This window comes from Takifugu flavidus, chromosome 7 (genome assembly GCF_003711565.1).
Source record: "Takifugu flavidus isolate HTHZ2018 chromosome 7, ASM371156v2, whole genome shotgun sequence".
Taxonomy (NCBI): Eukaryota; Metazoa; Chordata; class Actinopteri; order Tetraodontiformes; family Tetraodontidae; genus Takifugu; species Takifugu flavidus.
Genome location: NC_079526.1, coordinates 8,033,179 through 8,059,017, shown reverse-complemented (window position 1 = coordinate 8,059,017; position 25,839 = coordinate 8,033,179). Strand labels below are relative to the sequence as shown.

Below are 25,839 nucleotides of genomic sequence, written 5' to 3'. Positions count from 1 at the left end.
ACACGCACGCACGGTCGCTCCGACACGCTCAATCCCCGCTCGGCCCTCTTTAATTGGACACTTGAGCAACGCACGGCTGCATCTGGCTCCTGTTGAACACAGCCTGACATTTCAGGCTGCTGACCTTTCCAGCCCCACCACAACTAAATAATGATTAGTTCGGGCAACTGTTGCAGCACAGCGGTGGCCCGGTGCACACGCCTGCTCACGGTCATGTATGGATACGACCCACACTAATGCAAACAGGGGGAAAACAGGAAGGGAACACACACACACACACACACACACACACACACATCTGTGCTGGAGTTCGTCTTTTCCCGGTGAGAAACGGGGTGCAGCCATTGATTTCAGCAGCCATTGTCATTCTTCCAGCTTATCGATTAGATTGTCCTTTTCCATATCTGCAGTCAGCAGCCAATATCGTGTTGTTCTACATTAACTCTGTTTAGTTTCTCCGCTCCCCTTTACACACTCCCAGCATCACAGTGCTGCTAGAAAGGTCAATCATATGCATGAGATCTGGGCAGATTTTGGAGGAGGCTGTGTGGGCGCACGTGTGTGTGTGTTGCCCATAAAAATGTGTGTGTGTGTGTGTGTGTGTGTGTGTGTGTGTTTGTTGCCCCAAAAAATGTGTGTGTGTGTAATGTAATGAAGCAGCGTGGAGATAATGGGCAGTTCTCAGATCTCTGCTCTCACTTTCTTCTTGTTTCCTTCGATCATTCTCTCTTTGTATCTCCATTTCCCTGCTGTTTCTGTCAGAACAAAATAGAAACGTTCTCCGTCAGAGCTTCTCTCGCTGCCCAGTCGTCCTTTGTGTTTCCCACTTTGCTCTTCTCCGAAAGCGCCGCCGCCGCCACTTGTCGCTGAGGTCAGGGGTCAAGTTGCTCCAACCTGCTCAGATTTAAACAACACATCTGACCTTCAGTCTGGGTGAAGACTGAAGGTAGTGACCCAACCTAGGCAATATTTCCATTCTATATAGCGCACGTTTAAATCATGCAGCTTAAATTTGATGCCACTTTCTTTAGAAAACGAGGGCAGCAAATGTGAGGATGTTTTTACACACAGGGGTTTGTGTGAGGGCGCCACTCTTAAGTTGTCGAAAACCGCCTGGAGGCGCAACAGTTAATAAAACAAACACACCATTAGGAGAATAAGGAGCTGTGAAAATTGTTTTTCTTGCCAATTATTACCAAATGAGATGACACTGGCAACAGATTTGTTTCTCTTCACCAAAATGATCATGGAAACGGAAACGAAAACAGCAGATGAGCGGCAACAGTTGAGCAGCGTTCAGCAGCACGGAGGGGACGTTTCGTGCGGCTAGTTTTGATATTGCAGACATCAAATAGCTCTACCATTTGCAGGATTCATTATAGAGAAACTCGTTCTAGTTCCTGCAGCTCTGGTGGAATAACCACCGGAAAGTCCCACAGAAGGACTTTCAGGACAATCTTCAGACTGAGGCGCCAGCGCTGGCTGGGTTAGAACTCTCTCTCTCTGTAGACTGCTAGAAAAATCGAGGAAAATAGGAAAAACTACTGAATCTCGTCCCTTTTTTTACCTGTAATCACACAAACACACGTTTGAGAGTCACATGGATTTCTGCTTCACTGAAATGCCAAACCTGACCTTTTCACTCCTTTGTTAGATAAAGAAAAACATTTTTTTCTCCCCAGTTTGGCTCTCTTTAATTGCAGAGAACAAACGTGACAACAACCAGAAAAACACTCTTTTTGAAGAACTCCTGAATATATTGAGCGGATCTTTTTATCCAGCATGAGCTGCTCTGCACGAGGATGCACAGACGTCCTCTTGTTTAACCCCTGCTACCCACCGGGGTTAATAGAAATGTCTGGGAGGCAAAGTTCCAGAGGTGGTTTTTACAGGTTTTGTCTTTTTGGAACACAAGTCGTTTCACCATAATGGGGCGAGGGAGGAGGCGGAGGAAGATGAAAGATGAAACAGAACATTACTTGTTTTTTAAAAATGGCTTTTTTGTAAATGAGCAGCTCTGAAAACAAGCCTCCCTGTTATTGCCTTAATTATATCCTTTCTCTGTGAATTGGCATCGTGTATCTCGACGTCGTCTTCCCACTATTTTCCATGCGGTTAAAACGGCACACGCACGAAACAAAGACGCAGATGAAGGATGGAAAGGAGCGAGGGAGGGGGGCGCGCTGGCCACCTCATATCGGGCATTTTCCAGTTGATTCCGTTGAAGGCTTCTCGGCGGCGTGGCTAAATGAGCAGCGGCATGCTAATGAATGGAGAACGAATGTGATAATTTACCAGACAAAGAGCGGACGGCTGTGAGAGATGGAAACCGGGGGAGGAGGGGGGCGAGGAAGGGGCCCACGCTATTGAAAATATTTAGAAAAGATTTGCCATCAAACAGTTATTTAAAACTTGTCCCCTGCTCTCGTCCCTGAAGGTTTTTTCGCGGGCTCTATATTGCTAATGCTTAGAGTAAATATTCCCTGTGTCGCAAATACGGTAATTTCACGCCTCGTACACACACTCATCCATCTGTTTCATGTTTTTGCATGTAGAAAAAAAAAAGATGAGAAGAGAGAGAGACGCACACTAAACTCAGAGGACAGTAAATGACAACAGAGGAGTGTAGACTTTGTCTTTGCTCTTTCTGAAAGCCCGATGCGACAAACGCAGTAAACAGGCTTTGAACAGGCTGTTGGCTCTGAGATTATTTCTTTGTCACCAACGGAGCCACCAGTGTTGCTGAGCACTGCTGTGGAGCAAATCCTCCTAGAGAGGACTGATTGCATTTTTGTTCCAGGGAGCCTTTTGTGTTCGCAGCATTGGGACTAGATAATAGAGGCCGGTGCCAGTCGGTCTCCGTGTTATGGCTACTGGATTGACTTTTGGTGTGTATGTGTAAATGGGTGTGTGAACATGTGTGTGTGTGGGGGGGTCTGTCTCTGAACACATTTAGCATAATCTTTACTTTAAAAGCAGTCATCTGATGGTAAAAATGTGCAAACCGTAGGGCGGCTCTGTGAGTAATAACAAAGCTTTACATGTTAATAATCATTTCTGCTCACTCTGCTAAATAAAGCACGTTGGCTGCAGGTGCGTACACTGCCTGGATTACCCACGACCAGCGGTCAAGGTCATTATGAACCTCACACAGTGCCTCAATGCAGCGTTCAGCCCGGTGGGTGTGTCCGTGGAGGACTGTGTATAAATAAAGAAAAAGTCATAAATTATTGATTTCCGTGGGGAAATACACCTCCTAATTGCTGTGCTTTAACTGAGAGGTCAGCTGACAGGTTCAGCAACAGAAATGCAGCCTTTTCTCAACAGAGCAGCACGTTTATGGCCTTTTAAAATCCCAGCAATTCTCCGGCTTGTTCCGCCTCCTGAGCTGCTGCTGTTTGTGAGTGACTTTGCACTGACCTCTGTTGGAGACAAAGGAATGACACAGACTTTCACAGTTCAATGTTATCAGCAGCCCAGTCAGAGACGCTCAACAGACAATCAGCAGGTTGCAAGAAACGCCAGCCCTGGAGGATAATTGCAGATATTAGACAGTACCCTGGGCGCCCTACAGGGGGCGACGCTGGAGAAACTGCCCTCCTGTCTCAGCAGCAGCGGCTCAGCCTCTACTGGCTGTCTGTCTGTCTGTCTGTCTGTCTGTCTGTCTGTCTGGCTGCTGGCTGGCTGGCTGTCTGGCTGGCTGGCTGGCTGTCTGGCTGGCTGGCTGGCTGTCTGTCTGTCTGCTGTCTGGCTGGCTGGCTGTCTGGCTGGCTGGCTGGCTGTCTGGCTGGCTGGCTGGCTGGCTGGCTGTCTGTCTGCCTGTCTGTCTGGCTGCCTGTCTGTCTGTCTGTCTGTCTGGCTGGCTGGCTGGCTGGCTGGCTGTCTGTCTGGCTGTCACTGCTTTCCCAAAATGAAATAAAGCCTCTGTGGTTCTGATGTTGGATAGTTTTGAACCCTGGATCTTGGCCTCAGCTCAGGGCTACAGTTGTGTTTTAAAAGCCAGGAAAGAGATCAATAAACGTTCAGTGTGTGATACAGGTCGCAGTCTGAATTTTGAATCCCGTCCTTTATGTTAAGACACTTGTAGATAAACTACAAAGGTTTATTCCCAGGTTTATTCTCCAAAATTAAACAGCTATTTAGGAAATTAAACACCAAAACAAAAGAGATATCTGCTGGTCCTGAATGTGCGTTTTCAGAGCGAGCAGCTGCACAAACACTCTGCATTAAGCTCCACATCACTCTTCACCTCTTCCACACCCACAGTGGGCTGCAGGAATAATTCTGTTTAAGGGATTTAGGATGTGTGACCTTGTCTGCCCTTGGCTCGCCTGTTTGTCTGCCTTGGGTTGGGGTCCGTGTCTGGCCCGCTGGCGGTTAGGTGAAAACCGCTACTTGTCAAAGCACTTTACCCCCCCAACCACCACACACACACACACACACACACACACACACACACACACACACACACACACACACACACACACACACCACGCACCCCTGGCTCCGTTTCCCTGAATCCCCTAACAAGGAGCAGGTCGCAGCCCAGTCTGGGTTTTATCTGCTATTATCTGTCAGCACCTGTGAGTCCGGCCGCGCCTCCATGTTAAGAGAGGCCACGGTCGCCCGTCCAATCCCACCGGCTCCCCGCTGTCAGCCGCAGCAGTGATGAGAAAGGGCCCTCACACGGAAGTGTGTTCATCAGCCCGGCTGGAGAAGGCAGAGGACAGGGCAGCTCAGCCAGAGGCTGGAGGGGCAGAAGCAATCATACGGCCCTCTCCCCCCCTCTGCCCCACTGCTTGACTTGTTGTTGCCACTGTATGAATCACCGTTTTGCGTGCCGCTGCTCCAGTTAGAGGAGAAGAATATCCTGATGACAGGATCGATACCGGAGCACGGCAGGAGGTGAAGCGGCCCTAATGAACTGAATTGACTGCTGCAGAAATATGATCAGTACGTCTCTGCTGGTCATTAAGTTCTTTATGAAGAAGATCGATGCCTGCTGAGTGATTCACCGAGGATCCGCAGCATGATGGCAGGACCAGCGCTGAGATTCTTCTAAACACTAAATAACAAAGAGTTTCTTTCTTCTTCCATCCCCTCGATTGTCTCCTTTGGTGTGTTCTGCCGCCCTGCAGCATCCCAGCGTCTGCTGTGATCCTATCAGGCTGTGCTGTTCATTTCATGGGCTATCACTTTTGAAATTGGCGAATGCCCTCTTCACGCTTGATTAGTAATTCACGTGGCGCTAATTAGGAGTCATAATGCAGGAGAGATCGGTTAGACGCCTCCAACCAAAAAAACAGGGAGGCAGCTTTCGCCGTAAACAGTCTGTGATTGATCGCCGCCGCGCGCCGTCCATGAAAGACTTTTACGCTTCTCTGGATGTGTCATCTCTGCAGCGGGAAGCCATTTCTCCACCCCGCCCTTTGCCTCCTCCATCCCGACGTCTTTGCAGAAAGTGGCCTTAACGATCCCGGCGCGCGGCCGCTGCCGTTCGTCAGGGCGGCGCGCTGTCGGCGTGCAGCTGCTCAGACGGACGCCCTCACCCCTGTCAGCCGTCATCACGCGCCCACCTGTACCAGCATCTGTCCGTCCCCACCACTGGCACAGGTGCTGCCTGTGGAGAGCCCGCGGACGCCAGCGCGAACGCACGTGCACTGACGCGTCCAGGCGACAGCCTCTCCTTTGTGTGAACGTCCACGCACACGCAGCTATACTGTTTGTTCAATCTGTCCCAGAGTTGGTGGGAAACTTTTTCCGATTCCTCCAGCGAGGCTGCAGCCATGGCGCTTGTGCCCGCACTCTAATTCCATCATCAGCATCATTACTGCTATTATCTCATGTCTCCCTTTAATTCAGGCTAATGGATGACCAATAAAGACAGATGAGCCTGGCTGTGTGCAGCTAATAGGCAGGACATGATGTCTGGCTTCTGTCCCGACTTTAGCCTTTACCCAGTCAACGGCTCAGGGAGATAAACACACAGCTAAAACATTATCTAGATTTATGCCTCTGGCTCTAATGAGCCACTGTATGTGCGGCTAATTAATGTGCCAATAATCGACTCTATAGCTTTTTAATCAAGAGCCGCTAGCATGGGCTGGTGGCGTTTTCTGTTTCTGCAGCTTTTGAATGCATTAAAGGATCCTAACAACAATCTACAGATGAGATTATAAGGATATTATTCAGTCCAATATGCTGATACGCTGCAGTTTTGTACCAGAAACAGAAGATAATCAATGATCTCACTGCTGGTATCACAGAATTAGCACATTGCACAAACTTTATGTTTTTAAATGAGGCTCTTTTTAATGGTACACTTAATTACACTAACGCTTTTCACTGCAAATTTCCCCACTGTGGGATTAATAAATAATGTATTTTTTATCACAGCTTAGATCTGTGTGTCCTGAGCAGAAATAAATGAATAAAAGTTAAATCTGAATGCAGGGAGGAAGCAAAAGTAACGCGTGTTTTTTAAACACGAATTATCTTCATGGTTACATCCCTGACCACGTCCTCCCCCCACCAACAAATACAGACGTTTATATGGTTCCTTACCTACATTCTGACCTCCACCTTGAGTCCTCAAACAGACTTCTGATGTTTTGAATCCTCACAACAAAGAAGTAAGAAGTGAGACAAAAATGTCAAACTGACAGTGTTTGATGTTTTAATAACTATAATAACCATCACTGCAGCGTGTGAAAGGAATCACACACACGCACACACACACACGCACACACACACACACACACACACACACACCGAGACCTAATTAGTTACCTAAATAAAAGGTCATATTGCATTAAACATGATGTGGAGGGATCCCAGGACTCTTCCTGGGGCCAAACTACCTTTTCATCATGTTGATGGCTGATTTTAGCTCAAGCAACTACTTTTTAAAACAGGAAATGCTGGTGTCATGTTTCCAAAAGTGTCTTCTGTTCTTTGAAACTACACTTTTGCCAGGACCAGCCCTCAACTAGAGTGGTTCTGTCCAAATCAGCTCTCTCACTCTCACTGTGCTGTACGCTGGGTGGTTCTGACAAACTTATCTATATTAATGTTACATCTGTCACAGAAACGAAGGCCTATAGTCAGCGGTGGAGCCCAGAGACGCGTCCGGCTCTTTGTTATGCGAGCAGCCAGTAAAGCTCAGAAACACAATGGTCGCAGAGATGCTTGTCAATCTTGTTTAAAAGTCTCTGAAGAACAGTCAGCACAAAGAAACACTGAGAGGAAGGCGGCCTTTCAAACAAAATTAAACGCTGGAAAATAAAATAAAATGAAACATCAGAGATGGAGCAAAAGCCTCTGTATAGTTCTGCATCAGTTACTTTTCAATTACAGCAGCCGAGGCAGAACGAAATTGTTAGTGTCATTTATCGACTGCGGTGCTCTCCATTAGAGGAACAACTGAGAGAAATCCATCCTGTTGTATTACCACCTGACTGTCTTACAATAACCCAGAGTTAATTTCTGTCAGTTGTCCTTAAAGCGTTCCTGGCGCGCTACAAGCAGGCAAATGCAAGTAAACATGAGAGAACAGAAACCTGGGAAACCTGACCAGAATTGCCCGACTGGTTTCCACCCCGGCTCTCTGGGAGGAGCGGCGGGAGCTGTGATGAACGAGCCACGAGTCGACAGCTCTTGCTTATTTTGTCCCGCGTGATTTTTGCATTACATCGGTAGCGTCACATGATCCACGCCGAGGCCGTCACGAAAGCCCAATGACACGTGACGTTGACCCACTGAGGCCGTTATTCTAAAGCACAACAAACAACAATGGCCGATCAGTGAAATATATTGTACAATTAGGTTGCATCATGTTTTACTTATGTGATTATCTGAATGTGGGTTTGTGGAACTTAAGGAAATATGCTGCATTTTGCATATTTTTGGAATAATTTAAAGGTGTTTAGAATATCAACACTGTACAATAGGTGCATAAATGCTTTGTGCAACAGTTGTCTCTGTCTTTCTCACGCACGCGCTCAAGCAAAACGAAATTATTACGGGACATTTCCTCAGAAGAATCTGCGAGTGTCAGGTCGACTACTCATGTCTGGATGCTCTCCTCTGATGATGTGGACCAGGCGTGAGTAGTCGAGCGCAGATCACCCCAACCCCCCTCTACAGTATGTGTATATTTTTTAATACTTTGTGAGGAAAAAACTGTCAACCATATCCAAAGTGCAGGACCAAAGAGAAGTAAATAATGTATGCTTTTGTTAGATTCTTTGAAGACGACATGTGCTACGCGTTACCCGTTTCAGATGTGGAAGATTTCAGACCTCTGCACAAGACAGATTTTGATAATCAGAAGGTGTATCTGGTCCACAGAGCTGAGCAGAATGGCAGCACAGGCCAGCCATGCGAAGCACAAATCCTTGCCCTTGCAGGTAAGTTGCGCTCTTGAAATATTAGCTTCCGCTTCTAAGCCCTGTTTTTCTCCCCTGGTCGGGATAAGTGACGCCGGTGTGCGCGAAACAACGGAGCGTGTCGAACAAAGTCCTTTTGTGCGATTTGTCAAGACGCGATCAGCTGGAATCTGACACTGAAATCCACAACAACGTCCTCGGCTGCGGTTAGCTAGCGAGGCATGCTAACAGAACTTTGCAGATAGCTGTGCCGTATCGTGTGTGCTTTGTCCTACATGTGTCGTGCGTGGCGCCGGTCACGGGCATCGACCGTGCGTTACCGGTGTTGGTGTAACGCTGCCATGCAGTGTTAGCATGTAGCAGGGGTTGTTTACAACGGGGAGCTAACGCTTCCTAGCTCGGTGCGTATTCCGCGTTAGCATGCTAACACAAGTGCATTGCAGGTGAATGCAGCGCTGTCAAAACACACGGAAGACGCGCAACACACTACCGCCGACCCATTGACATCTTTAGAGGTTTGTAGCGTCGGCCGGAGGCGAAACGGGAAGATTTGCCGGGTTGCGGCTAGCTGGTTATCAGCGTTACTGCGCGGTGGGGGGGTTTGGGGGGGGGCTGCAGTCATCGTCCTGTCACAGACATTAATGTGAACAACACGTTAGCGAGCTCTCCGCCACCTGCATGTGTCACGACTGCGCATTCTATTAACTTGGGGACATTTGATTGCCTTGATGTGCAGCTGCAACTGTGTTTGCTCATGCAAATGGTTGCTACGCGTTCGATCTCCCACCAGCTAACGTTACACCAGTAATCCCAGCATGTCAGATCCCACCGACTCCTGCAGCAATGTTACATAAAGGACGGGGGCTCTAAATGGGTGAATTAGTCGCATGTTCGAGCCACCTGGGTGTGCTATGGCGAAAAGCGTCCTTGAGACAGGAGGTAACGTCAGGACAACGTCACTTCATGTTTAACGCCACCGTGTCAGGCTTTTAAAGCTTCATGAGATCCTTCATGGTGTCACTTCTGAACTCCACAGATACGGTAGAGGAATTTGAAGACAGGATAATGCAAAAGAAGATGAAAATTCCCAAGATGTCCATCAAGAATTCAGGAAACTCTTTTGAAAACTGTTATGGGGAGGAGAGAATGCCCCTCAGGCATAAACAGGTAGGCTGTGCAGACACGCCGCAGCTCCATCATTTGCATCTACACTCACGACAAACAACCAGAATAATCCCAGCATACGTTGAAACCGACCTGCTGTAAACACACACCTACCCCCCCCCCCCCTTGCTATTTTTTACCATATGCTGGATTAGCACAAATTCAGCACTCTGGACAGCTGCCCTTTCACGGACAAATCCTCTGAGCCGCTCATCAAAGAACCCGGTGACTCCTCTCCTCCCACTTTCTGTTACAGTCTGCACAATCAACACGGGCGCACGCTCCCGCTATCACGTTCCTTTCCCCCATCCGTTCTACTTTAGAGTGAAAGCAGGTCTTGTCAGAGCCAATGCCAGGGCGTTTGGCCAGGGCCCGCTTTTTCCCACACGTGCTACATTGTTTGCATCATCTCATTTTTGTGTTGGTTGGAGTTCCGGCCTGAGCTGGCTGTTGTCGCTTCTCGTCAGGTCATGTCTCAGGACCACGGGCGCCCCTTTTCCAACTCCTCAAAGAGCCTAGCAGCAGTCGTCGCTCGCCTGGAGAGAAACGCCGCCAGTTCCTATATGGAGGGCGAAGAGGACCTGGACGAGGACCGGCTGGCCGAGGAGGGCGATGAGGCGGACGACGAGGATGAAGATAAGGAGCTAGAGCATCAGCAGCATCATCATCACCACCAGCAGCAGCAGCATTTGGAGGTGGACATGGATTGTGTCAGCGGCGTGTCGGCAGCCGTGGTTCCCAGAGTCCTGTACGAAGAGCTGGTTCTTAGTTACAGACAGCAGGAGGAGGAGATGAGGAGGCTGCAGCAGGAGCTGGACAGAACCCGCCGGCAGCTGGTCCAGCAGGCCAAGAAGCTGAAGGAATACGGCAGCTTGCTGACTGAAGTCAAAGAGCTGAGGGACTTCAACAGGAGGCTGCAGGACGTGCTCCTCATCAGACTGGGCAGCGGTGAGGCACCCACCACGCTAACGGGGCACATTCAACCCACTAGATAGGATGCAATAAGTTCTACCTCTGCTTGTTTGGCCTCATAGTTCCAGTAGGAGTCTGTAGGAAGGATGAGCGTCTGTAGGACAGAGTGAAGAGGTTCTAACAGTCTGGTCCTTCAGAACAACCAACACATGTTGTGGAATCCTCTTTTAGTTGTAGGTTCTCTGTCGGCCAATCAGAATGAGGTGAAGTTTCTCAAACAGTCATTGTCTCTCTGCCCAAGATGCAGATTTAACCCGGGTGTCTCCTGGTTTTACTCCAGTTCGGGCCAGTTAGTGGAGCAGAGGTGACCTTCAGAGGAGGAGGGAGAGCAGTTATCTGTGCACGACTTCCCACAGCTCCCAAAAACACGGAAAGCTGTGCATGTCAACTGGTTGAGGAATTAAAAGCTTTTTCGGTCTCTTAGTTCAACTTATCTGCTTCAACCTGTGTGGATTCATCCTCCGCTGCTGAGGAAGCTGCTGGTCACCTGTAAAATCTGGTGCAGCCTCGGACCAAAATAGCAAATCCAGCACAGACCGAATCAAAGCTGCACTCTTGCATGAGCGGGGCGTGTGCCGTCCGCCGCAAGGTTCAGCCTCGACCTTCGGCAGATGCTGGTGTCAAGCGCGGCCTGCACATGCAGACGGTGGCGATTGGCCACTGGTGAGACCATCTAATGGACAGGCTAAAGATTAGTGCTCCCTGGGTGCTGTCAGGCAGAGGATGAACTGGGCAGGCCGATATTAAAACTCATCAGCTACATTGGAGCTTAGCGCGGCCCGCCACCAAGCCAGCTTAGGTTACTGGGCTAAAATATCAGCCCGTCTGCAGGCACAGAGAATCCTGGTCCTGACTCAGACTGTTTGTCGGGGGGGGTTCGGACCACTTTAGTGTCATTACTGATCTGATGAGGCGGATGGCGGCCTGACCTGAGCTCAACTCGTCCACAGATGGAGATTTGCTGCGTCTCTCTCAAACCTTCACCGTGTGCTTCATCCCTGCAGAGCCTATGCACGACAACGGCACTCAGACAATCAAGCCTGAAGTGGTGGAACCCATCATGGAGGTCCAGGAGACGTGCAGGGAGGAAGCCAACACCAGCTCCAGCTACTCCCCGTCCCCCCGAACAGTGTACACCTGCAACGATGGGAAGGTGGGACGACCGGCTCTTTGTTCCTCCCTTTTGCTCCCTGTTCTTCATGCTGAGGCCTTTCTCCCATCACTTCCTAGAAGCTCCTCTGACACATTGTAAAGTTCCTGGAGGGGTCCTGATTTTGTAATTTGGAAATCCTGTATTTCCTCCTAACTTCCAACAACATGTCGTCATATTTAAGTCCCCCCCCTTTGCTTTCCTCCCCTCAGCCGGTAAACAAGGTTGAGATTATTATTATTCCTGCAAGGCCGGTCATCATCAACAGTGTTTATTGGCCCGTTAGGGTCCCCCCCCCCACTGTGATTCCCCCAGCATGCTGTCTCTGATGACAGGGGGGAATTGGTACTACAAGCTCAGGGGCCCGCGGCCACTTCAGGCGTGAAGAACACTTGCAAATGAGAACACTCCTACGTCAGGGACCCTGTATTAATTATTTGCACAAGAGGAATTTCACGCTGACTGACAGGTTAGCCCTGGTGAGAAAAAGAGGGAGTGGTGGGGGGGGTGAGAGGAGACGGGGAGGAAGATAAACAAGGGCAACAGCAGGAGAGGATGAAAACAATCTGGAAGGCAGCGAGGCTGTGCTGGCCGGAGGCCTGGAGGGGTCACAGGACGAGGCCTTCCTGTGACACTTCACCATGGTGAGACAGAAGGGAGGGAGCCAGAGTCACACCTGCCCCCCAGCTGCCCCCAGCTGCCCCCAGCTGCCCCCAGCTGTAACACCTCACCTGAAAGGCCAGTCGGCCTGAGCTGGCGATGGGCTTGGAGTGTTTGGTGGAGCTTGTGCGACGAGGGTTCACACTTTAAATGGTACAGAGGGGTGGACTGAACTGGGAATCCAGCCTGCTCAGATGTCCCAAGCTAGGAGGGAAGCTGCTCTTTTTGATGATGTGGAGTCACATTTTATCAGCTAGCCAACCTGTGTGTGTGAAGGTCCAGATGGTGGCAGCGAGCCTCTGTAGGGCCCCAATATCATCAGCCGGGGAGAAACGGCAGGAAGCACATGACGGCTCCTCCTTTTCAAGGCTGTTAAATCAGCCATGATCCAGATCCACCAGCCCGCTCAGTGAGCCCGGCAGTGTTCAGTTTAACAAAGTTGTCATTCATATGGGATGTGGGTCCTCACTTCCTGGCTGTCCTCCACAGGTGCACCTCGGCGGAGGGATCTGGGTGGACGAGGAGAAGTGGCACCAGCTGCAACGGACCCAGGGAGACTCCAAGTTCACCAAAAACCTGGCCGTCATGATCTGGGGCACGGAGACCCTGAAGAACCGCAGTGTGACCGGGGTGGCCACCAAAAAGAAGAAGGACGCCCTCCCCAAGCCGCCGCTGTCACCCAGCAAACTCAAAATTGTCAGAGGTAAGATCACCTGAGTCTGATCCCACCAAATAAAGAGGAGGAGCCCCCTTGGGTAGGACGCTCTGAGGGACGCCTCCCATTAAACACTCAACCCTCATGCATCTATAAAGGTGATGTGCACGTTTTAATCCTCACACCCGCTCCCCCCCCCCAGAGTGTCTCTACGACAGAGTGTCTCAGGAGACGGCCGACAGCGCGGAGATCACGCAGAGATTGTCCAAAGTGAACAAATACATCTGTGAAAAGATCATGGACATCAACAAGTCCATCAAGAACGAGGAGCGGCGGGAGTCCAAGCTGCTGATCAGACAGACGGTCAAGATGGACAACTTCACGTACGACGGCATGTAGACACGAACTGTTTCACGCCAGCGCCTTCTGCCGCCCCAGTCCCCCGCCCCTCCGCCCCCGCCCCCGACGGTCCGCGGGACATCCTGGGGTCTGGGTGCTCAGAGGATGCCCGTCAGAGATTCAGGAGCAGTTTGTTTGCTTTTTCTTTGCCATGTCGGATTCGTTCTTCTTTCAGTAGAGCCAGTAGAGCCCAGTCGCAGCTCCCAGTAGGATGAATGGGCCACAGACAGCTTTACCCACCAGTCAGACCAGTGAACGGGCCCGACCTGAGCCGGCGCGGGCCCGGAGGGGCGGCGTGCCGAGGCGGCCGCGCCCGTCTCAAAGGGAGAGAGAATCCAAGTCTTGGTTGAATTGATTTATTGTTCTGTGTCAGAACATGGTGTTAAGTCCTTAAACTTTTAAAAAGTGGGAGGCCGTTGCCCTGGGCGAGGTCTTCTGATGCTGTGAAGATGACGGTGCTGGCTGGTGCTGCCTCCCGCTGGCGTGGACCCGCTGTGTTCGCTGTGGTTACCTGCTGCACGGCGCGGGACGCTCGGGCCTCACCGGTGCGAGTCTTAACTGGTAACAGCCATATTGCAGCTTCTGCAACAGAGATTCCCCCTCTATTACAACCTCTTCGTTTTATTTAGGCGAAATCTGAAGCGCGGCGTCGCTGTCTGTCGGTTCTCTGATGTTTCTTTTAATCATTCGCCGTCTGTTTTTAGTTTATATGCTGTATTTCCGCGTTGCTTTTGTGGATAAATGTGTCACGTCGTGACTAATTTGACTGTTTGACGAGTTTTGGAGGTACAGGCATGCGGATGCCTTGAAAGGCCTTAAATGGATTTGGCAATCACCGGGGGCGTGGGGGGGCGTCCCCGAGGGTGGGGGGTCCTCTGACTGGCTGTCGTTAGAGACGGAAGCTGAAGCGATGACGCTTCACCTGCACTTTGCTGTGAGAATGTAGCTGGTGGTCGTCCAGGTTCTGGGTGCGTGTGTGTGAGCGGGATTCACACCACTGTGCGAGCGGAGCCGCGGCTTCACGCCGGCTTTCAGGGTCGTGGTTTCCGTGGAAGCGGCGCTCGCCGTGGGTAAAGCTGTCTGGACCACTATTGTACTGTCGAAGCTGTCTGGGCCTGCTGAACCCCGTAATGGCCCCGTCTGCTCCCAGCCCGGCCGTCGGGGGACAGGGGTCTCCCCGCTGACAGCTCCCTCGGAGCTGCGCCATCAGAACGCTCAAAAAAGAAAAAAAAAGTCCTCTTTTTTTTTTCTTTTCTTTTTTATGTGTGTTTTTCCACATTTGTTTTTCCTCCTCAGTTGTTTCTTATTTTGCTGTTGTTGTTCTGACCCAGAGTGCTGGTGTGGCTGCTGCAGGCTGGAACCAAACGCTGCAGATCGAAATCTCAACTGTGACAAAGCTGCAGTAACTGTGAATCTGCTGAGAGCTGCCGTCCAGCCCCCCCCCCCCCCGTCCCCGTCCAGCCCCCGTCCAGCCCCCCCCCCCCCCCCCCCGTCCTCTCTGGTCTCTGAAGATCAGAGCAGCCTTTTGTTAACTTATGTTTCTAGACATGTTTTAGTGTACATGAAAACCATTTTTATATTATTTTTCCATTAAACATGAATCCTTTAGTTCCCATTAAGGTTCCCGTTTGACTGGTTCCGGTCAGGTTCCCGTTTGACTGGTTCCGGTCAGGTTCCCGTTTGACTGGTTCCGACCAGCAGCTTGATGGTTCCTCCTTATTCCTCCTTATTCCTCCTTGTTTTCCTAAGAATTGTGGACTTTTACCTCGAAGTTGAATCCGAATGTGGAATTTACACACAGATAGAAAAATGATCTCTTTCGTAGCCAAAGTGATTCTGTGGAAGAGAGAAAAGTCTAATTTGAGTCATTTATTTATCTTAAATGGTGGCGATGGACCTCACTGGGAATCCACCTCCTGCCGCAGTAAAACTCTGTTACTGATCAACGCTCAATTGACACAAATTTACATTGAATGCACTTTAAACTTCCGGGCAGTTTCCTCAATCTTAAACGTATTTGCGCTACTCGTCTTTTCTTTTTTTGTTAACGTCGTTCCAGTTTAAGGCCTAACAATAATTGTGTTGTTATCAAGCACCTTAGAATATTTTGGCTTTATTGTTTTTCTACAGGAAGAATGAGTTGTGAGGTGTGATTTGTGTTCTTATTGGTCTTATCCCGTCTGTCCCCACAGGCCAGTTAGATTAGAGGTACGAGGACGTGATGCTTCTTTAGGAAAAAGAAGATATATTTTCCATAAGTCACAATTTTAAGAAAAAATGTGTTTTCTCCTGCTGAGACGTGGCCCCCGCGTGACGAGCGGCCAGTAAGATAGACCAGCACGCCTCAGATTGCTGGAGTACGCGCGTTGAATTGGTGTGCAAAGGTGCTGGTTATACTGGTTCTGAATGGGCGCCACTGGTGGTGCATTCAGTTGTTTGCCAAAGTATTACAGGGCGGCGCCACGTTTGATATGGGTCGATGCAAAGTAAGGAAGCAGCAGGGTTTGCACAACAGACATGCCAATGATAGCGCTTAGCTGAGCTTGAACTACCAAAACGGCCACCTCTCGCTTGGCTTCGGCCCCCCGTGCAGAGCGGCGGGACGCCCGCGGGTGCTTATAAGAGACGGAAGGGGAACTTTTGTACAGAACAGCCATGCTAAAACGCTGACACGTGGTGGTGTGTCGTGCTTGTGTTCGTTTCTCTGTTGTTTTGATGCCAAAAGGGAGCGCGGCGCGTTAACGGAGCTGCTCCGTCCACCAAACTGTTAACCTGGTGTCCGGCGTCCAGGTTTCCTGGGGCGCCATTAAACTCTAATCCGTGGACTCAGACCGTCTTTAGCAGCCGAATGCTGTATGGAAGTGATGTTTTTAACCCAGATTTGGCTTAATCCGCGTTAGCAAGGCCGGCCTCTGGCGTTCTGCCGCAGAAGAGCTTCACCTTCCTCACCGATATTACCTGGCAGAGACAGCCGTGCACGCTCAGTGCTGCCGTGCACGGCACCAGACCTCCCGGGACTCTGGCCGGCACCTCCGGGTCGTTGGCCACCCTGCGTAGCGGCGCAGATTTGATCGGGCCTCACCAACGGAGCGGTTCTCTCACCAGGATGTACAGAAAACAACGTTCGCTGTTGAGCCTCACATCAGTCTTGGCGTCGTCGGGCCTATATTTTTCTGAACGTATTCGTAACTTTGTATACAATCCACAAACCGGGTCTACTTCATCTGACTTCACCTTCCTACCTCATTGTTACTCTGGTGTTTGTTTGTTTGTTAGTGACTGTAAACTACGTGTGTATATTGGATTTTAAAAAAATAATAATCTGTAGGACAGATCTACCTGGTTAATTTCAAGATGTACAGCATATAGAACTTGTAAAACACCTCGGGATCGTCGTCCAGGGGGGTGGGTTTGATGACCTGCTTACAGATGCTGCTCCGGGGGGGTGTAGCCAGCGTCTTCACTCTTCGCTTTGTCGTGCAGTCGGTACCGTGGTCGTGTTCCTGTCTCTGTATCGCGTTCTGAGATTTATACTGGTTGACGGTGCTACCAGCAAACAGTTCAAAACTGATCTCTCGGACCTCAAATGGTGCTGTTTTTCTATGTTTCTACCCTCAAACAGCTACGTTCTATTCAGGTGTGTCCAGCACCGCCCCCACCTCCCCCCCCCCACCCCAGCTTTCCAGTTATCGTAAGCCAAAATATCGCAAAATGCTAAAACCTGCTTCGACTATATCGACTTATATGCTATCCATCCAAATATAGTAGATAGTGATTATATTCTCAGCTGTGAGTTCCACTCGTACCTCAGAACTTGCCGATTTTCTTTTGTATTTTTCCGGCAGGTGCGCCTGCTCCCGGCACCTGCTGTCTACCGATGTTACCTGGTCGTGGTGTGTTCTCAGAAATATGCATTTTTACTGGTTAGATCAGGTTGAATTCCATACAGGGCACCATTATCAGATCACTCGAGGATGAAGCGATACCACTGCTCACTGGTTGTCCGCCAGGTTGCCATAAAAGAACTGAATGTTAGATTAGAAGAGGTCCTCAGCCAAACCGCGTTCCGCTTCACCCAGATTCCAGGCATGGGCCGGTATGATAACCTCAAGCAAAGAGTGGGGGGTTCACGGTATTACGAGTCCAGCTCGAAAGATTATTAGTTGTTTGTTTTTAAAAAAAATCAACTTTGAGCAGTCCGTTTTGTTATTAACAACATATAGAACATGGTACATGTGCATTAGTAGAAGTGTATTAAAAATACACAATAATACAAAGCCAACAACGCCGCCCCCACAGACAGAAACACCAAGACGTCATCGAAAAGTGGGAGCTTAGTAGCGCTTAGGTCAAACTTAACGTTACTCGCTCCAGCCAAGGTTAGCGGGGAAGCGGCTGTTGCTACCCTTTAGCATGTGTGCCAGCCATATTTGGGCGGGGGAGGGGCCACTCCAGTTATTTCTGACCTACACCCGCGGCTTTGACACCGCAGGAACGGTGTGATGGACCGTGGGAGTGGTCATGAAACGGGACGTTTTTGGTACCGCACAGCGTCGCTTGAGCCCGGTATCGGCCCATGCCTCCAGTCCGTTTCCTTGTCCATGGGCGGGGTTCTTTGTGTGGGTTATTTTAGTGAAGGGGGGGGGGGTTCTGAGGTTTTACTGGTCTGTGCTGGGATCTCACCGTCTCTGAAACATTTCACCAGTTGTTTGTGCTCAAGCTGGTTTGTCATATCTGCAGCACCTGGTTTGTGTATTATCATACAAAAAGTGCTTTATCATGTCTTGTGCGGTGACAACAAAGGATCATTTTCATTAAATTATACTGAGATGGGGGGGGGGGGGGGTTACTCTTCACTGTGTGTTTTCTTCTCTGTTTCACTCAGAACTTCTGTGAACGTGAAATGTGCTGGGGAACTCCTCGTATGTGTGTGTGTGTGTGTGTGTGTGTGTGTGTGTGTGAGTGTGTGTGTGTGTGTGCAGCTGGTTTGAAGCCATTCTCTGGGCCGTTGTTCCTGACGGTCCGGCTGAACTTTTCTGTGTGTCGGTGTGTGATCACCTGGTACCACGTCACTGTCGGGCAGAAGGACCAGGAAGCGATATCTGGATTGCGAAAGAACCTCTGAATGTTTCCGCACAGCCCCGAGAGGGGGCAGAGTCCCTTCAGAACTATTTCCACGTGTCGGGACATGAAACTTGCAGCAGCTGCAACTGTTGCTCCAGGCGTGATAATGTGAACGGTTCTCGCCCGACGCCAACATTTACCGATGTTCCGCTATACGTGTCTGAGATTAACGAGTGTATGTCTCTGCTAAACCGGCCACACCTCTGCTATGCGAGCAAATTCTTTGACGCTTAGCGAACCGTTCTGTGTTTTCTCTTGCTGCATTCAGGAACACCTGTTCAATGTGTAGATAAATGAAAATAAATTCAGACTTTTATTCTATCAACACAAACCTCTCGTGCGTTTTGTTGTTTTTCCTGTGTCTTTTCTGTGGCTCCATCTGTTCCCGAACTGTCTCGCTCCCAGTGCTGCTCCCCAGTGTTCCCACTCACACCTCTGAGCGAGCAAACGGGTCGACTGAATGGGTTCCAGGAGACCTGTGTGACCTCTAAACCAATTTCTGAGCCGACAGCCATCGTGTAAACATTTAATTTAAATGAAAAGAGAATGACCAACAATCACCACCATCAATTTATCGTTAACGACTCTGTAAACGTCCGGCAGCTTTCTACCCAGACCTCTGTCTGTGTGTGTGTGTGTGTGTGTGTGTGTGTGTGTGTGTGTGTGTGTGTGAGCTGGCAGGTTGTTCTCAATGTCAGCCATAAGAGAGCAGCACATTTGGGGGCACACAGATGATTGGCGGGCGGCGTGCGTCCCTCGTCCAAGCCTCGGTGCCGTATCACCTCTGTGTGAGACCAGACGGACGACGTGTTGACACATCTGAGCGCTCCGAGAGAGGCTTGAACCTGGAACCAGCCCCTCTGCTGGGTGTTGGCTGCTGTCGGGCTCGTGGTCTCCATGAGGTCCGTTTGTGCTGTTCTGTCCATCGTCTCCCAGTCCTGTCCCCTCTAACCAGGCTGTATTTCCCCCTGTCCTGCAGCACAGGGGGACATGTCACCGTCATTAATGTTACTCATGTAAAGAGGTTATTGGCAGCGCAGCCATCCTGTGACGGACCAGTGCCGGTCCACTCGGCGGTGGACTGTCAGCCCGTCCAGGACAGCTGAGCTGGTACCATCACAAAGAGTCATTTGGCCTCAGTGAGCTCATCAGCTGTGTTTAAACGTGGACCTGAGGCTCCTAACAACGGCTGGACAGGAAGCTGTGTGCCCTGGGGAGCCGTGCTGGCCTCCCTGGAACACTCTAAACGACCCTCTGCAGACCACCGGCAGCACTTAGCAGCAGTTGTGTGACAAGTCTCTTTGGACTCGATGCACTTATTGGACCGAAGCCTCGTGCTTTTAAACCCGAGGTTTAGAGCTTCGGCAGCACAGACTGAAGCTGGCACTAGTTTTTGTATTGCGTAACAAAGTCCCTGCCCATTAGCACGCTCAGGTTCCACAGCGTCACATTATATTAGTGTCCAGAGACGAGCGGGACTTCAGGACGCTGCAGGCGTGTTGACTGGGTGTTTCAGCTTCGATAAGAGAGCCGGTAGCTGCAGCCTCATCGTGGGGGCAGAAACACACATTCATCTTCATTTCTACCCACTGTCCACCTTCAGTGGTGCCGTTAAAGGCGCGATTCATGAGGATTGTCCAGCTGCCGAATGACGCTCCAAACAACAGAGGCGGCGGCGCGTCAGCGTGGTTACGGCTAACTGCTGCTAATGTTTGCTTTAGCCTGGTTATTTATGGCTGCGGGAGCCGTCCAGCTCTCTCAGCAAGGGCAGCTGGTCCTTCAAATGAGCTGATGTTCATTTCTGGGAAGATTAAAGGTTCATTTGGAAACTTTATTAGCTCTGAGACGAATAAGTCAGCATGAAAACAATGTTAGCGGGAGGACGAGCAAAGCTGAATGACGTCTCTGCTGTTTGTTTCTCGTTCGTCCGTCACAGGCTCAGACGATTCTGCTTCCTCAGAAAAATAAGGAATAATTAGGAAGCAGCAAAAGGCAGAGCGCTCTCTGTCTCATTGTGATTTGTTTTCTATTGTTGTTTGTTGTCCACATCGTTTATGGACAGAGTGGAAGAAAACACAGCGTGCACAAGAACATCCAACACCAGTCAGACATCACCTCCACCAGTCTGAAACACCAACCAGACTCTTTCCCCTCCTCGGACCCCCCCCTGCCCCTCCTGGGACCCCACCTGCCCTGCCCCTCCTGGGACCCCACCTGCCCCTCCTGGGACCCCCTCCTGCCCCTCCTGGGACCCCCCCTGCCCTGCCCCTTCTGGGACACCACCTGCCCCTCCTGGGCCCCTCCTGCCCCTCCTGGGACCCCCCCTGCCCCTCCTGGGACCCCCCCTGCCCCTCCTGCCCCCCCCCCCGCCCCTCCTGGGACCCCCCCTGCCCCTCCTGGCCCCCCACCTGCCCTTCCTGGGACCCCCCCTGCCCCTCCTGCCCCCCCCCCCGCCCGTCCAGGAGCGTGCCCCCACATTGTCATTGAACAGTCAGCCTGATAAGATGCTGCCGGCCGTTTCTCCTCCTTATCATCTGTAAGAAGCTTAACTGGCTCCAGTGATGGAAACTGGAAAGTTTGGAAAAATCAAACCTTCCGATAAGTGGATGCAAAACTGACTTTTCCCTTCCAGCTCTCTCTCCCTCTCTCCCTCTCTCTCTCTCCCTCCCTCCCTCTCTCCCTCTCTCTCTCTCTCTCTCTCCCTCCCTCCCTCTCTCCTCTCCCTCTCTCCCTCTCTCTCTCTCTCCCTCTCTCCCTCTCTCTCCCTCCCTCTCTCTCTCTCTCCTCCCTCCCTCCCTCTCTCCCTCTCCTCTCTCTCTCCCTCTCTCTCTCTCCCTCCCTCCCTCTCTCCCTCTCCTCTCTCTCCTCTCTCCCTCTCTCTCTTTCTCTCCCTCCCTCTCATATATGTAGAGAGAGAGGGAGAAACAGAGGGGGGGATGAATGGATATACAGATGGATGGATGGATGATGGAGGGATGGATGGATGGATGGATGGATGGATGATGGAGGGATGATGGATGCATATATACGTGCAGCTCTGCCTGTATTAATGCAGACGCGCTTTAAATTAACAAGATTCAAAGCTGATGAATTTTTCATTCTCTGAATGTTTGAGCTAATTATGGCCCAAATGAAGCAGGTTCCATTGAATCAGCGAGGGGGGGTGATGGTGGGGGGGGTGAGGGGGGGTGATGGGGGGGGGGGGGGTGAGGGGGGGTGATGGTGGGGGGGCACCGATGTCACTGTCTCTGCACAACCACCTTTAGCACTGCTGCTGCTTAATATTCCTCTCCCAGCACGCCCCCCCTCCCCTCCTCTGTCTTTGTCTTTCCTGCCCCCCCCACCACCATCACCCCACCCCCCCACCTCCCCTGACCCCCCTCAGCGCTCTGCTCTCGTCATAGATGGAATAGAATTAATAGTGTTAATAGCATTTTAATGGTGATTTAATGTGGTAAACAAACGTCGTTAAGAGAGAGATTATTTTGTTAGGATGACAGAGGGCATCAGTCTGCATCTACACCAGCACTTACCCATCATACACTGGGGCTGCTAGAGACAGGTCACCAGTCCATCACACACACACACACTCACTCACACACACACTCACACACACACGCACACACGCACACACACACACACACACACTCACACACACCATCTACTCACAGTGAGGAGCAATTAAGAGTCTCCACTAAACCTAATGTGCATGTTTTTGGTCTGTGGGGGAACTGGAGGAAACCCAGTAATGTGATACCATTGATTTGGATAAATATACCGGTTGTTTCCAGAAATGAACCCATTCATTTAACAACATATTTAACATTCTGGCGGCCCGAGTGTGTTCGGTGGCCTCCACTCAGCTGCTTTTAAACGTCTCAATTATTTCAGCTACGTGAACGTTTCCCAGATGAAATCAGCGCGTCACATGATTCACCCTTCGGCGCTGAAAGAGGTCCAACGTTGCAGATCCTGCTCACGTCTCCTTCCCTCCGGTTTGTTTGGACCAGAACTTTTCTTCAGTTTGAAGTTCGAATCCCGAACCTTTAATCGCGTGAGCTCCTGTGAAGTGTCCAGTCTCACACCGTTCACTTATTTGTTGCTTTGATTTTAATCCCGATGGGCTCTCGGAGATATCAGCATTGTTTCCGGACTTTCCGGCTGTGCGATTCCCGTCTACAGAGAGATTAGATCCATCGTTTGAGATTTGTTTCATATTGGATCACGTGCAGTTGGATCGGAGTTTTTATCGAGCAAACAAACCCACCAACTCGGCGAGGAGGAGCTCCAGCAGCGTGGAGAAAGAACAGACAGAGAAGCCATTTAACTGCTCACTGGTCATTTAGAGCTCTTTTTTATGAGGCCGATTGAAGCTGGCCGGACCGAGTCGGTGTGATAAGACGGCGTTAAAGGGAGGAGGGCTGCAGCCTGGTCCTGTTGTCTGACGGAGGTAAACTCAGCTATCTGAGTCTAATTAATTGAATGTGTTGCGATGCACCAGTTCAAAACCCTGGAAGCTCGCTGACCTTCAGATTCCCTCTTTTCCCTCATTTTAATCCAGATCAGAGTCAGTAAATCTCCCGGGTCAAACTGAAGCTGCTGTTTCAGAGTGAAACTCCCATTCCTCACTCCCTCCTGGTCCCCCAATACAACCTGCTGCTAACTCAGTTCTGGTGCTAGAGCCAGTGCTTAACCAGTTCCCAACGGGTGCCTCCAAAGACCCGCTTCCTGTTCCAGGAGCCGAGCGCCCTCCTGCCAGTGTGAGATACACACAGAGCCTGTGGTGAACTCTGGTGCTGGGAACGTAGTTCTGGTGTCAGTCTGTGTGGCCCCGAGTCATTTGACAGCTCTAAACAAGACGCTCATTAACACCAGGTCATTAAACGCCCCTTATGGCATGGTTGGTGTGTGTGTGTGTGTGTGTGTGTGTGTCCGTGCTCTACAGACAGAATCATCCATCAGAAGCATTATTATTACAGTCTCCAGTGCATTAGCACGTTAGCAGCTGTCCTGTATCTTGCTGTGTCCACGGCTGCTAGCTGCTCTCTTAAGCCTCCTCCTCTGTTCACTGATGGTTTTTCCAGTTTATTAACGATGCTTCTTTTACTCCTCTTTCAATCCTTCTTTCTTTTCTGTCCAAAGCGTGAACATTGCAAATGAGGGCCAAGCGTATCTCTTAGGAGTGACTGGATGCCTGAGCCCTGTCCTGAGGAGTTGGGCCGCCAGCGGTGTAGTGGCGCTTTAGTCTCGCCACTCTTCACATCTGTACATTCTTTACTGCCCTGGGCAGCTTAAACCAAATTATTCTGCTTCTGGGGGGGGGAACAAGTGACTTAGGGGGGAACAAGTGACTTAGGGGGGAACAAGTCTTAGGGGGGAACAAGTCTCTACCTGAGTGTGTTGCCGGGTTTCAAACGAACAGGTTCTTTTGTGATTGTTAAAGATCTGCGTTTTTCCAAGCCCCCCCCCCTCTCCCGTTGGTTCTTATTCTCCGTGCGACCCAACTGGGATAACCGCAGCTTTTCCTGTTATTCTCCTTTTCCTGCCCCTCATCCCTCAAAGGTTCCACATGTGCTCGGTGCTTTAGGCTTTGTGTAACACCCAGCTTGTGCCGTAGAGGATGATGGAGTCAGAAAGAGGATGAATCTGGGTACTTTAATTTTTAATCAGTAAATCTGATATTAATCTCCGACTGTACGTGCACACTCGCAGAGACAAGGTTCATGTTTATCTTCTTCCCCTTTGCATTCTGAGTCCACATCATTTCAATAACTAAAGACTCGATACGGCTAAAAGATAATGAAGGATGATAAGGAAAGATAATTGATTTTTTTAAACTGTGGTTATATGTTTTTGAAGGAAAACATTGTTGATATTACTCATTTTAAGAATAAATCTGACCGAATGACGTCTCATTTTATATGTTGAAAGAATGTGATCAGGCTCACAGAGCAGGAACACCCTTGTGTAGGTTCTCATTTAGGATACATAGTGTGGACCATGCGCTTCATCTGTGGAGCGAGGACATCTTTGGAAAGTGAGGACATCTCTGGAAAGTGAGGACATCTTTGGAAAGTGAGGACATATTTGGAAAGTGAGGACATCTTTGGAAAGTGAGGACAACTTCAGTGGTCTGTTAGTTTGACAGTTAAGACTTGGTTTTAAGGACCAGGAGGGGGCTGAGTTTGGCTTTAAGTTTGATTCTTAGGTTTAGAGTAACGGGCTTGGAAATGTATTATGTTAGTCCCCACAAAGGTAGACTTGCAGAACTCTGTGTGTGTGTGTGTGTGTTTAAGCACCAGAATCAAGCTGACATTTTGCCAGCAGCCTTGCACCTGCATACATGGTGGTGTTGATCTCAGATGGGGGGGGGGGGGGGTGATGGGGGGGTGATAGCAGTGAGGGAGAGGGGATGGCGGGTAGGAAGCAAAGAGGAAGCAAACTGACACGGAGTGTTGGTGCGGATGGAAAAAGACGTGTAAGACAACAGGGAGGGTAGACTGACGTGTAATTCCTGTTTATGTTTGTTTGTGAGCATGTGTGTGTGTGTGTGTGTGTGTGTGTGTGTGTGTGTGTGTGTGTGTGTGTGTGTGTGTGTGTGTTTAAGCACCAGAATCAAGCTGACATTTTGCCAGCAGCCTTGCACCTGCATACATGGTGGTGTTGATCTCAGATGGTGGGGGGGGGGGTGATGGGGGGGTGATGGCAGTGAGGGAGAGGGGACGGCGGGTAGGAAGCAAAGAGGAAGCAAACTGACACGGAGTGTTGGTGTGGATGGAAAAAGACGTGTAAGACAACAGAGGGAGGGTAGACTGACGTGTAATTCCTGTTTATGTTTGTTTGTGAGCATGTGTGTGTGTGTGTGTGTGTGTGTGTGTTGTGTGTGTGTGTGTGTGTGTGTGTGTGTGTGTGACAGTCGAGGCAGGAGGCCCAATTGGAGTGATACATCCTTTCATAGGTAACTGCCAACACTCAGGGCACCGGCAGACCTGTCAGACTGAAGGAAATAGCATTACAGCGTGACGTTGCGCTGCGCCGGGGTGGGAGGAGCTGCGTCACTGGGGTTAGCTTAACCTGCTAAAAAGATGAAGTGCTGTCTGAACACCACACAACATCCATGGTGCATTTCAGGCATCTGGAGGCAGTTCAGCTGTAGGGACGGTCAGACTGTGTGCAGAGACTCCCCGCATCATGTCGGGATCCTGCATGACACCGTCAACACAGCACACCTCCAGGCGCTGAATTATTGAGGACTGGCACATGGATAATTTAGCAGCAGCCGTTGATTTTGACAGGGGAGGGAAAAAGGTTAGTACTTTACTTTTGGT

General features: G+C 50.2%; 2 protein-coding genes across 6 annotated transcripts in view; both read left to right on the top strand.

Moving 5' to 3' along the window:
• The window catches only part of agbl4 (AGBL carboxypeptidase 4), a 162,879-nt gene that overhangs the window by 121,739 nt on the left and 15,301 nt on the right, over nucleotides 1–25,839 (top strand). The gene's annotated exons all lie outside the window — the stretch shown is intronic.
• Nucleotides 8,108–18,842, top strand: bend5 (BEN domain containing 5). 5 transcript variants are annotated; one of them, XR_008951503.1, is made up of 7 exons: nucleotides 8,108–8,408; nucleotides 9,424–9,554; nucleotides 10,019–10,499; nucleotides 11,528–11,676; nucleotides 12,823–13,036; nucleotides 13,191–15,007; nucleotides 15,060–18,842. XR_008951503.1 is itself a non-coding variant. In XM_057039185.1 (7 exons), the coding sequence occupies exons 3-7, from the start codon at nucleotides 9,453–9,455 to the stop codon at nucleotides 13,385–13,387; spliced, it is 1,143 nt and encodes a 380-aa protein (XP_056895165.1). In that variant the 5' UTR covers nucleotides 8,114–8,144; nucleotides 8,350–8,408; nucleotides 9,424–9,452; the 3' UTR covers nucleotides 13,388–18,842. The 5 variants fall into 5 exon arrangements, 3 of the variants coding, with proteins under 3 accessions (XP_056895163.1, XP_056895165.1, XP_056895164.1); XR_008951502.1 differs by having other exon boundaries at nucleotides 13,191–15,048; nucleotides 15,089–18,842; XM_057039185.1 differs by having other exon boundaries at nucleotides 8,114–8,144; nucleotides 8,350–8,408; nucleotides 13,191–18,842.